Source organism: Canis aureus, chromosome 6, assembly GCF_053574225.1.
Source record: "Canis aureus isolate CA01 chromosome 6, VMU_Caureus_v.1.0, whole genome shotgun sequence".
Classification (NCBI taxonomy): Eukaryota; Metazoa; Chordata; class Mammalia; order Carnivora; family Canidae; genus Canis; species Canis aureus.
Window position 1 is genome coordinate 66,927,944 of NC_135616.1, and position 12,417 is coordinate 66,940,360.

At 34.8% G+C, this 12,417-nt stretch overlaps 1 protein-coding gene across 2 annotated transcripts in view; it reads right to left on the minus strand.

The window, feature by feature from the left end:
- XPR1 (xenotropic and polytropic retrovirus receptor 1) overlaps positions 1–12,417 on the minus strand; it is a 218,528-nt gene that overhangs the window by 180,153 nt on the left and 25,958 nt on the right. For both annotated transcript variants that reach the window (XM_077902071.1, XM_077902072.1), the window contains exon 2: positions 9,697–9,748. In XM_077902071.1, the coding sequence (XP_077758197.1) occupies positions 9,697–9,748 (52 nt within the window). The remainder of the gene's footprint in view (positions 1–9,696; positions 9,749–12,417) is intronic.

Below are 12,417 nucleotides of genomic sequence, written 5' to 3' on the forward strand. Positions count from 1 at the left end.
ACCTTTCCTATTAGTGAACTAGCTTGAGGTTAGTGGCCTTTGAAGAATACAGATTATCTTTTCAAGTAATAATACTACTTAGAAGTGGCCATTTCCACAATATAAATGAATATGCAATCCAACTCCACTGTAAACATGAAATAATACCTTTCAGAAACAACTGCAGTATACACCTGAAATTAATGTAGTGTGTGTTAACAATACTTCAATTTTTTTTTAAACCAGGAAGGAAGGAAGGAAGGACGGACAGAAGGAAGGAAGGAAAATTTCACTACATGGCTTGAATATCAATCTGATTTTTTTTATCCTTTCTTAAAGTTAATGGAGGATTTAAAAGTCCATCTTCTTACAGAGATGATAATTAACTTGTTGGCTTGGCTCTTATCTCAACTTTCACTCTTAGCCATCTGTAGTTCTCAATGGCTTTCAAAACAAGGTTGCAATGATTAAAAATGAATCTAATATTTCATTTTTTGGGTTAAACTCTCTGCTAGTCGCTGGTATATAGCCTTCTCATGTAATATTAACCCATTACAAGCAGAAAGATTTTTGAAAATCGATAATAAGTGACTAAGCAACACTAACAGATAAGTGGAACTTAGAAAAGGCAGTCTCCTGCCACTGATCACCTGAATATGTAGCAAATTAGATCTAGCTCTCCCTATTATAAGTATAAAACAGTTTTATTTCCAGTTCAGCAGAGTCACGGAAATAATTTTTAAGGAGATAATGATACAGGATAACAAAATGGAATACTGAGGAGAGGAGAGATACAAGATTATAAATAACATGAGTAAAGTAACATTATGAATGCATAGATTTGACAGTAAACATATACATGAAAGAACTACTTCATGAAATTTAAAAATGCAATTCAGTCTTCCATCCTCTGGAACTAAAAAGCAAGCTCAAGCTCACATCTGTTAAAACAACAAAGACCTGGGAACAGAGGTGAGGTAGAAGAAGATGCCTGAAGTGGACTCTGTCCATTCAAGCGTATAATCGGAATGAATAATTTACAAGCATACTTTCATCTTCAATGCCACTAAGAGCTGAATTCTAAGGAGCTTAGGGAGACTATAACACATCTGCTAACCAAGATGAAGAAGCAGAGGGAACCTAAGCAAAACCGATCAAACAAAACCTGTACTCAAGATTGGGGAGGGGGTGGGGGAACTAAAGGTGAGGCAGACTAGCAGAGCCTAGGGTGGAAGTCAATGACTGTGTCCTTCACTGTATCTAGTCATTTCACTTCAGAAAATCAGACAGCTGTATTACGCCAACTGAATCACAGAGCTGTATTAGGCTATATTAGCTATATATATATATATATATATACTCATCAAAAAGAATACCTTATAACAAGAGGTGGATAACAATCGAAGCATCAGTAGGTCTTTCCCTTTTAGTTCAAATAGTCTAAAACTCATATTCCACTGTACAGACATACATGAAAAAAATTGTTTCCAATAATTCATATGATTTTATTTCATGAACCTTTGAAAGAAAGCATATCAAACATGTAAAAACACAAAAAGAAGTAGGTTAATGTCTTACAAAAAATAGTCAACTCAATAGCTTATAAAATATGATTTCTCAGCAACCAAGTGAAACTCTATGCTTGGCATCAAAACAACAATGCCACAAAAATACAAAATCTTTAAATGAAGCTCTCATGTCATCTGCTTTCCTACTGGTTTTTAAGAAATGCTACCTGTCACCTCAGACTATACCTTATAAAATTACAATGTTAGTATTATACAACAACAACTATGCTTAGCCATCCAACCAGCAAGTAAAATTCTGCATCTAGGGCAGCCCAGGTGGCTGAGCGGTTTAGCACCGCCTTTGGCCCTTGGCATGGTCCAGGAGACCCGGGATCGAGTCCCACATCGGGCTCCCTGCATGGAGCCTGCTTCTCTCTCTGCCTGTGTCTCTCCGCCTCTCTCTCTCTCTCCTTGTGTGTCTCTCATGAATAAATAAAATCTTTAAAAAATAAATAAAATAAAATTCTGCATCTAAAGAGCAAGTTAAAAAATTTAAAAACAAAAATAAAAACAAGAAGCAAGCTAAGTTAATTTACTCCCTTTTTTCCCACAAAGAGTATTTTGGCTTCAAGGAAGATTGAGGAAAATGATTTGTTTGTATTACTACTCATTGCTGTGCTCAATAAATATGTAAGGTATTTTAGATAATTGGTATAAAACAGAAAAAAAGACAAAAATATCTGATGTGAAGGGACTTTTACTGGTCTCAAGAAAACTAATAAATCAATGAGAAAAATAAACACATAGGATACCAGAAAGTGACAAATACTATGCAAAGTAATAAATAAAATGGGGTGACACAATTTAAAGTGACTGAGTAGCTATGTAGATTGGATATTCAGAAGGCCCTTTAAAGGACACAGCCACAGAATGATCAAATGATTCTCCTCAGGCAAGAACTAAAAAGGCCTTATTTCTAAGAGCAAGCTTGGCCAGATTTAAGTACAGAAAGAAAGGCAATGTGACTAGAGCCTAGTAAACAAGGGGGAAAATGGTAAAAGGTAAGGTCATGACCACAGGACCAGATTATTTAGGGCTTTGTAGGTCAGAGTAATAAATTTTTACCTTATATCTTTAGACTGTAAGAAGGAGCCTTATGAAACTCCACTGTCCTGCTCTTTGTAAAATTGCTGTTAGGAATACTATTCACGGGGACCCCTGGGTGGCTCAGCGGTTTGGCGCCTGCCTTTGGCCCAGGGCGTGATCCTGGAGTCCCGGGATCGAGTCCCACGTCGGGCTCCCAGCATGGAGCCTGCTTCTCCCTCTCCAGAGGGAGTGTCTCTGCCTCTCTCTATATATATATCATGAATAAATAAATAAAATCTTAAAAAAAAGGGGGGGGGGGGAATACTATTCACCACACCAAATACTCTTCATGAAGGTCCAAAGGAAGAATTTCTCTCAAATCTCATATTCAGTAACAGTTGAACTTTTTCTGAGAAATTGAGATAAATTTACTTTATGTGAACTCTGAAACTAATCATGCTCTCATCTATCCCCTAAACCCCAGAAAACTAAGCTGAATGTACAATTCGCTTCTAGCAATTATATAAAACCTTATGGCATCTATTTTGTTTTTTTGGCATCTATTTTCTTTAAATAAATGTTTTCTTTTAGAATAGTTTTAGATTTACAAAAGTTACAAACATAATCCAGACAGTTGCCATATGTTTCCCCGTTCATTAACCTCTTATGTAAATATCGTACATTTGTCACAAATAATGAACCAAAACTGAAACAGTATTCAAACTCAAGTCTATAATTTACTCAAGATTTCTTTAATTTTTACTTGATGTTCTTTTTCTGTTCCAGGTTCTTTACAATATCTAGTCTATATACTAAACTTACTGGAACTTTATCTTGTTATTTACCTTAATTTCCCCCGTATTCTAACCTCTATAACTACTGATACCTAATATATTTTATCTAATTCTATAAATGTTCCCCAATACTTCTGGAAACCATGTGGAGTAACAACAACAAAAATGAGCAGAGAGAGATTTCTTGAAAGATACAATTAGCTTTTTCCCAATAAGTCATACAGTTCAGGATTATTAAAAGTAACACTTCACAAATCTTTTGAAAATACAGAGATTTGAAAAAATATCCACTTACAAAATGTTATTCAAATATATCACTTGGATAAAAATGCAAAGTCAATATTAAAAAGTCTGTTTTTTGTTTCAATATTAGTTTTATCTCTGGAATTCTCCTTTTATTGGCACATATAGTATTAGCAATCCTGATTGTCCTTATTGAGCCATACAGCCTTAGCATGGTCTCAGATCACACAAATCTAAAATGAGGGTGAGGCAAAAATGATCTTTTAAAGTCCCTTCAGTTAGAAGGTCAATGATCTCTTAATTCTGTGACCTAAATTGACTCACATTCTTATATTTTGCCATCAAAAGAGCAGAAAACATTAATGCTTCTAAACAAAAGATAGTACATTTTATTTTTTTAAGATAGTACATTTTAAAAAAAGAATGCCAAAGCCTGAAACTTTACTTGAATTCAGAAAAATAAAAAGATTAATATGGTGTATAAATTATATGTGTAAGTGTACAAATTTATATGTATATAAATTATATAAATCAAAAGTACCCTAAGGAAAGGGGAAGTTCCCCCCAAAAAAGGTGTAAATATTTATCCAAGTAGATTAATTCCATAAAGTGACTGAGATACCAAATGGGAAAGGAATAAAAAAGTATGAGAGAAAAAAAATACATCAATTCATCATTTATATTTACCACTAGTTGTCGATCATTGAAAATGTAACTGTGTCAAATGGGTATTGGAATTAAGAGGTCTGTTTTCACATCTATACTAAATTGTTTGGTCTCAAAACACTCCTATTAAAATGTCACTGATTCACTGTTGGGGAACCATTAGCTGACAGTCTCATTTAATCCGTCCCAAATACCCAATACCTCACTGGCAGCAGGAACTGTAAAAACACAATAGAGTTTAAGGGTTTTTAGCATCATTTTCCAAAAATTCCTTAACAAATTATTCCTTAAAACACTGTTCCTCAAAACACTAAAGATTGACTCCAAGGGATACCACCTCACACCAGTGAGAATGGTGAAAATTAACAAGACAGAAAACAAAAAATGTTGGAGAGGATGCAGAATAGGGGAAACTCTCTTGCACTGTTGGTGGGAATGCAAATTGGAGCAGCCACTCTAGAAAACAGTATGGAGGTTCCTCAAAGAGTTAAAAATAGAGCTACCCTACAACCCAGCAATTGCACTACTGAGTACCCCAAAAGATACAGATGTAGTGAAACGCCGGGACACCTGCACTCCAATATTTATAGAAGCATTGCCCACAATAGCCAAACTGTGGAAGGAGCCATGATATCCTTTGACAGATGAATGGATAAAGAAGATGTGGTCTATATATACAATGGAGTATTGCTCAGCCATCAGAAAGGACGAATACCCACCGTTTGCTTCGATGTGGATGGAACCGGAGGGTATTATGCCGAGTGAAGTAAGACAATGGGAGAAAGACAATCATCATATGGTTTCACTCATAGAGGAAATATAAGAAATAGTGAAAGGGAAAAAAAAGGGGAGGGGGGCAGCCCGGGTGGCTCAGTGGTTTAGCACCGCCTTCAGCCCAGGGCATGATCCTGGAAACCCGGGATCAAGTCCCATGTCAGGCTCCCTGCATGGAGCCTGCTTCTCCCTCTGCCTGTGTATCTGCCTCTCTCTCTCTTTCTCTATTTCTCATGAATGAATAAATAAATAAAATCTTAAAAATAAAAAAGAAATAGTGAAAGGGATTAAATGGGAAAAAAGGGGAACTGCGGGGGAAGAATTTGAGAGGGAGATAAACCATGAGAGACTCCTAACTCTGGGAAACGAACAAAGGACGGGGGGTTGAGGTAACTGGGTGACAGGAACTGAGGAGGGCACTTGATGGGACTGAGCACTGGATGTTATAGTATATGCTGACAAACCAAACTTCAATTTAAAAAAAAAAAAAAAAAGACTGACTCCAAGGATACTAAGTGTGTATCTGCTCTCTGCAATTAAAAAAAAGGGGGGGGGGATCCCTGGGTGGCTCAGCGGTTTAGCACCTGCCTTCAGCCCAGGGTGTGATCCTGGAGACCTGGGATCCAGTCCCATGTCAGGCTCCCTGCATGGAGCCTGCTTCTCCCTCTGCCTGTGTCTCTGCCTCTCTCTCTTTCTTTGTGTCTCTGTCTCTCATGAATAAATAAAATCTTAAAAAAAAAAATCTACAATTCTAGTCACTTTAATATTCTCATTCTACTTTCATGGTATGCTACTCTAAGTCTTACTGCAGAAAAAAAATACCAATTTAAATATTAAAATGTTTAATTATTTATGCCATTACCTAAAAATTAATAAATTTAAACTTTAACATAGAATTTTAGGTCACCTCAGTCATATAATATTTTCAAATGTAAACAGTTAACAAAAAAAACAGAGATTATACAGAAGACTAGGTAATAACATATATCAAAAGAGATTAAATATGAATTGATAAGGAATGCCCAAGAATAAGTCCTTAAGCTTTCTTATGTATATTATTTTCAAATATGAGCACTGCAGAATTACAATTATAATACATCTATTTTGGGATGCCTGGGTGGCTCAGTGGTTGAGCATCTGCCTTTGGCTCAGGGCATGATCCCAGGTTCGGGGATCGAGTCCCGAGGAGCCTGCTTCTCCCTCTGCCTATGTCTCTGCCTCTCTCTCTCTCTCTGTCTCTCATGAATAAATAAATAAAAATCATTTTTTAAAAAGACATCTGTTTTAAATAAAAAGGGAATCTATTTTTCATGAATCAATGTATAAATGAGTGATTAACAAAGTTCACTCTCAAAGAATGAATGAAGCAAAATACCATAAATCTGAATATTTGAGTAAAAAAAAAAAGGCAGCTTTAAGTGAACATGTCTTAATTTCTTAATGCACTGAGATTACTGTTTGGTTGGTTTATGTTTAAATGAGGAAAAAGCTCATTTTATTAATGAAGAGTAAAGTCACTACCTTGAAATTTCTTACAAAGTTGCAAGAAAATAATTCACCAGTAAAAAAAAAACTGTGTCTGTGGTCAACTTCTTATCAACAAATGCTTTCAAATACTATGCCTTTTATCCAATAAATCACTTCACTCTTACAGACTCCATTTCACTGACTTTCTTTCACTTATGATTATGAATCCATTCCATCTTAAACAATAGGAAATGTGAGGCAGCTGCTTATTTTACTATAACTCATCTAAAGTCAGCATGTTTTTTAAAGATTTTTATTTATTTGAAAGAGAGCAAGTCAACATGGGGTACAGGGAAGGAGAAGCAGGCTCTACACTCCCCACCAAGCAGGGAGCCTGATGTGGGACTCGATCCCAGGACCCTGAGATCATAATCTGAGCCAAAAGCAGATCTTAACCAACTGAGCCACCCAAGCACCCCAGCAAAAATGTTTTTTAACTTTAATAATGATTATTAAGTTATAACCATTCAACATGTAATTAATCAATACAGCTATTACTTAGATTCTATTCAATACAATAAACATTTTAAAAAATATAAATGTCCTCTGGACACTATAAACAAATATTCCTGTATTCTAATAGAATAATCAAACTATCAATGAACTTAAGCCTATAAGCCTACTGGCTAATTACTGTCTAAAAGAAGTTAGCACTAATCATATTAATCTAAAATTATTTAAGATTTATGACAGGGGTTCTGGACTTCGGCTATTTAGTAGAATTACCTGGAGAGTGTAAAACTACCAGTGCCTGGGCTACACTCCCAGATCCTATTTTAATTGGTCTGAGATGGTAATCAGGCATCAGTATTTGTAGAAAACAAACAAAACTAATACAGGTAAACTGAATTAAACATACAGCAGAATTGAGAACTACTAATTCAGGACATACTTCAGTTTTAAGATAAAAAAAAAACCTGTTCACTGGCATCAAAAAAGTTTTAAGTCTACTAAAAACTTAAGATATAGGGGAAAAAAGACAGTGAAGAGAAAAAAGACAATATTCAAAAACTAACTGAGGTCTAGCAAACATTTTTGCCTTTAAAAATGTTCAAAGTTGAAATCCTCATCTTAGACTTTGTTGATAAATCTACCTATGCTGCATTATAGATAACAGCTAAATAAAAGCCTAGTAACGCAAACTTGATACTAAGAATGAATGACAGAAATGATTATCATTCAAATTTAATACTATAGAAAGATAGTAAGATAATATATCACAACCAAATGAGACAAAATTATAGTCACTTTAATAACATTTTCTAACCTCAATACTACACAGAATAATGTTTTTTAAACCACTTTCCAATGCCTTCAATTCTCAAGTACGTCAGAAGAATTGATTTTAAGAAGATAAAAGTTACATACACAGTTTTAATCTGAGAGAAGGAAAACAAACAAGTCTAGAATATTTCCTTGTGAAAATAGCATACACATCTGCATGATCAGCTCACACAATACTTTCTTTACAACAGGGTCCAAAGAAGTTAATGTCTCTAGGCAATGAGAATAAAAAAGTTCTTAACTATAAGCATTTGTCTTTCATTAGCATATTTTCACAGAATTCAGTTTTTTTCTAATAACAGCTAAAAGTATATGAAAAATACCAGCAACATGAGCCAGTATGAAGGGATGAATGAGGATCACGAAAACACATCAGAATGTTTGCTACAAATTGGATGGTAAAACTTTAAAGAAAAACCAAATATAAGTAGTTCAACCTTGAGAATAAAATTAAAAGAACCAATAATAAAGCAACTTACAAAGGTTGAGGGAACCAGTTAAAACTTCCATGTAAAAAAAAAAAAAAAAAAATTCCATGTAATTTCATTTTTCTTAAAATGAAATTTTAAGAAAATTATTTTTAAAAAAATTTTGAGGTACTCTTTAAGACACATAAGAAATAATAACCTAATAAAGAACTACTCATTTTTCTTAAGTGCTTTCAAACATTAGAAAATTAAATATATTATAATCTAAAATTCAGTGATATATTATAAAACTAATACTTAGGTACTAAATCCTGATAAAGATTTCAAGATGTTAAAGGAAGCACATTTTGAATTCAGAATGGTTAGAGATAAAAATGTACATTTCTATGTCACTAAAGAAATGAGTTTTTGTTTTGTTTTGTTTTTTTGGTTTCAGGAGAATTCAGTGATTCATCAAAGAAATGAAATTTTTAATTATAGATCTACATTTTTATTGAACAACATCAGCATCTGTTACATGTCATAAAAATAAGCCTCCAAAAGCTTGTCACTAGAATGACTTCATAAAATTACAGTCTGGTATCTCATAAATATATTAATCTGTACACACTATCTAGATTATTCTTGGCATATACTTTATATTCATCTCTCCTGAAAAAAAACTTTATGAGAAAATTTTAAAAGATTACCAAGCCTCAGAGGAAACACTTCCTCAAGAAATAACTGTTGAATTAGCTCCATTATTTAATGATACAAGAACTCACACAACTATGAACTACAACTCTCCAAACCTATCAAAGGTTAAACCCATAAAGAATGAGCTAGTGAAGAAGTAGAAGCTGAGGTAACAGAAAAGATCAATAAAGATTACTAGAGAGAGGACTACTGTCCTTCGATTAGTGATTTTACAACTGCCTAACTGTGCACATGCAAATATATACCTGCCTAAACACACATACACATAGTAAATGTGATTCACTGTTTTTTCACTAATCCCAATCTAAAGACATTACATAAATAGAAAGGAAAAACTATATTGCCCAGATTAATTATGGACTAAGGATTCACTAAAGGATGGATGAATGGATAAATGGATGGGAGGAAAGATAGATGGAGAGATGGTATGAAAATATATTGGGGGGAGGGAAGATAAGAACTTTGACTCTAAACCAGTTATCTGTGATTCACAATGCTAAGATGATTCAAGGACATAATAAGAGATCCATCATAGGGTAAATGTGAGCTTAACAAACAGAAAGTTTGATTAAAATACAATCAATATATATTTTAAAAAGCATAAAAGAGTTATATAATATAGCAAGATATTTTAGTTTTATATTATGCAATTTAAAACATCTTCCCTTAAAGGGGTTTTATGTGACTCAATTAGGGATTAATGCATCTTACCTTCCACAGAAGGTGCCTGATCCTGAGCTGAATACAGCATATCCTTGAAAGCCTATTTTAAAAAAAAGAAAAGTGCATGAAATCATGAGTAATCTTTACACTAAAAGCATTTGAAGCTAAACAATTATTTCTTTTTCAGTATCCAATGACAGGATTCCCTAAAATGAGAATTTAGTAAAATATTCAATTAACTTTAATAAGCTAAAACCCAAATGCTATACTTTTTTATAAATCCAGCACTGTCCAATCTTTAAGAAAATGGCTAATAGTTACACTTTAAAAATTAAAGGGCATTTGGAAAAGAATGAAAAATCTCCGGAGATCATAAATTCTCTCGACTAAAAGAAGACAGGAACAGAAACTGAGAACAATGGTCCTAGAGAAATCATGGAACACTATTTAAGAAAATATGAAACACTAGATACAATTTTTTTTAATTGTAGTAATACAAATATAAAATTCACCATCTCAACCATTTTCAAGTTAACAATTCAGTAGTGTCAAGTACAATCACATTGCTGTGTAGACAATCTCCAGAATTCTTTTTATCTTGGACACAAATACTCTTCAATGAAGGTCTGGAAAGTCCCGTGTAAGAGTTCAAGACTATAAATACATTTACAGGTTTTTTTTTAAATTTTTTATTTATTTATGATAGTCACACACACAGAGAGAGAGAGAGGCAGAGACTTAGGCAGAGGGAGAAGCAGGTTCCATGCACCGGGAGCCCGATGTGGGATTTGATCCCGGGTCTCCAGGATCGAGCCCTGGGCCAAAGGCAGGCGCTAAACCGCTGCACCACCCAGGGATCCCCAACATTTACAGGTTTTATTGTTTTTCCAAATCAGTGAATTAACTATCAGTAATATTTAGGTACTTGGAATGGCTGCAGTTTGTCTCCTAATAAGTGTTTTCAGGACAAGAATGAAAAGCATATCCCCATACCTATCAATAAGGTAGAATCAACTGAGCGGATAAGGCTCCAGTGCTGAAGAGCTGGTTATAAACAGGTAGCTTTACCCAGTCCCATAGCTTTAAGGCTTCAAATACCATTTAACCATGGGTGATTCCCAAAGTGGCCTCCAGACTCCCTCAACAACTGACATTTAGAGTCAGACAACTCTTTGGGGGAAGTAGGGGGGCTGTTCTGTGTATAATAGGATTTTTAGTACCATTCCTGGCATCTAGCAACCCACTAGCCCCATCTAGATACCAGTAGGAACACCTCCACCAAAACTGTGACAACCAAAAGTCTCCAGACACTGCCAAGTGTCCTGTGGAGGACACAAAATCAACACATATCCCATGCCCAGAACCACTGCCCTAAATTCACTCAAGTTGAAACCCAAAAAAGAGGAAATAAAACTCCAGAGTAACTCATTCTATATTCAAGTCTAGTAAATTATATTCTTCCCAAGTAAATTTACCATTTGCTTTACACCAGTGACTAATGAAATGAAATTTTTAATAACACAGAACCTCACAGAAATCTCTGAAAACTTTTGGATTCTAATCTTTTTTATATACTAATGAGACAGCTGGGACAGGGAATAGCTTCAAGATGGAGGTTGGTCCCCAGAAAAACCACTGCCTGCCTAATGTGATCAGTGGGTTAAAACTTTCAGCCCCACCCTCAGATCTCTGAGGAAAAGAGAATGGCTGGGGATTTAGTTCAATCACCAATAGCCAAAGATTTGTAGTCACCCAAGCAGAAGTATGGGTATCCTGGGTAGCCCGTTGATAGCTGGCATCCCAAGGGAGAACAGTCTTGTAGGACTAAGCCCTTACCCATGAGATCTATGCTAACTCTGGATAGTTAGTGTCAGAATTAAACTGAAATTATTAAACACCTAGTTGGTGTCAGTGAAATGGTTACTTTATCAGAAAAAAGAACTGGTCAGAAGTGGTGACAGAAAACACACAAACAGAAATCTTTTCTAAAAAACCTTCATTATTGGGCCACAACTTTTCTAAAATCACCTTTGAAACTCAGCCTCATGTTTACTGACCATTAATAATTAAAGTGAGTATGACAAAGGTATGGAACTTCTTTTAAGAACAAAACATACATACACTATTTTCTTTACAATTTCAGCTACCTGGGGGATCAATAACTTCTAGTCTAGAAAAAAATTAATCCAGAAGATTTTATTAAACATCAGAATTTTTAAAAAAAAAATTAAAAAAATAAAAATAAAAAAAAACATCAGAATTTTTATCAGTTTGGATTAGAATTTTATATTAAAGTCCTACACAAGTACAGAATGGTATTTACAGTCTTGCATTATGTATTTTAAGAGAGTAAATGAAGATTGCTTAGAGCAAAGTAAATCTCTAGATAGAAAAATATAAGAAGGAACACATAAACCCAGCTAGAGAATACTTATGGAAATTATTATGGAAAGAGGTAATATTGGAGACTCAAATATCTAAATAAAGTCTTTCTACTTTGGAAATATAAAAGACAGGTGTACCAAAATTAAAGGATACTATTAGGAACCAAATAAACCATTAAGGACTAGCAGAGCAGCTTCTACATAGTAGAAGCTCAATAAATAGTTCTTGAATTCAAAAGCCTTTCTTCGGGATCCCTGGGTGGCGCAGCGGTTTGGCGCCTGCCTTTGGTCCAGGGCGCGATCCTGGAGACCCGGGATCGAATCCCACATCGGGCTCCCGGTGCATGGAGCCTGCCTCTCCCTCTGCCTATGTCTCTGCCTCTCT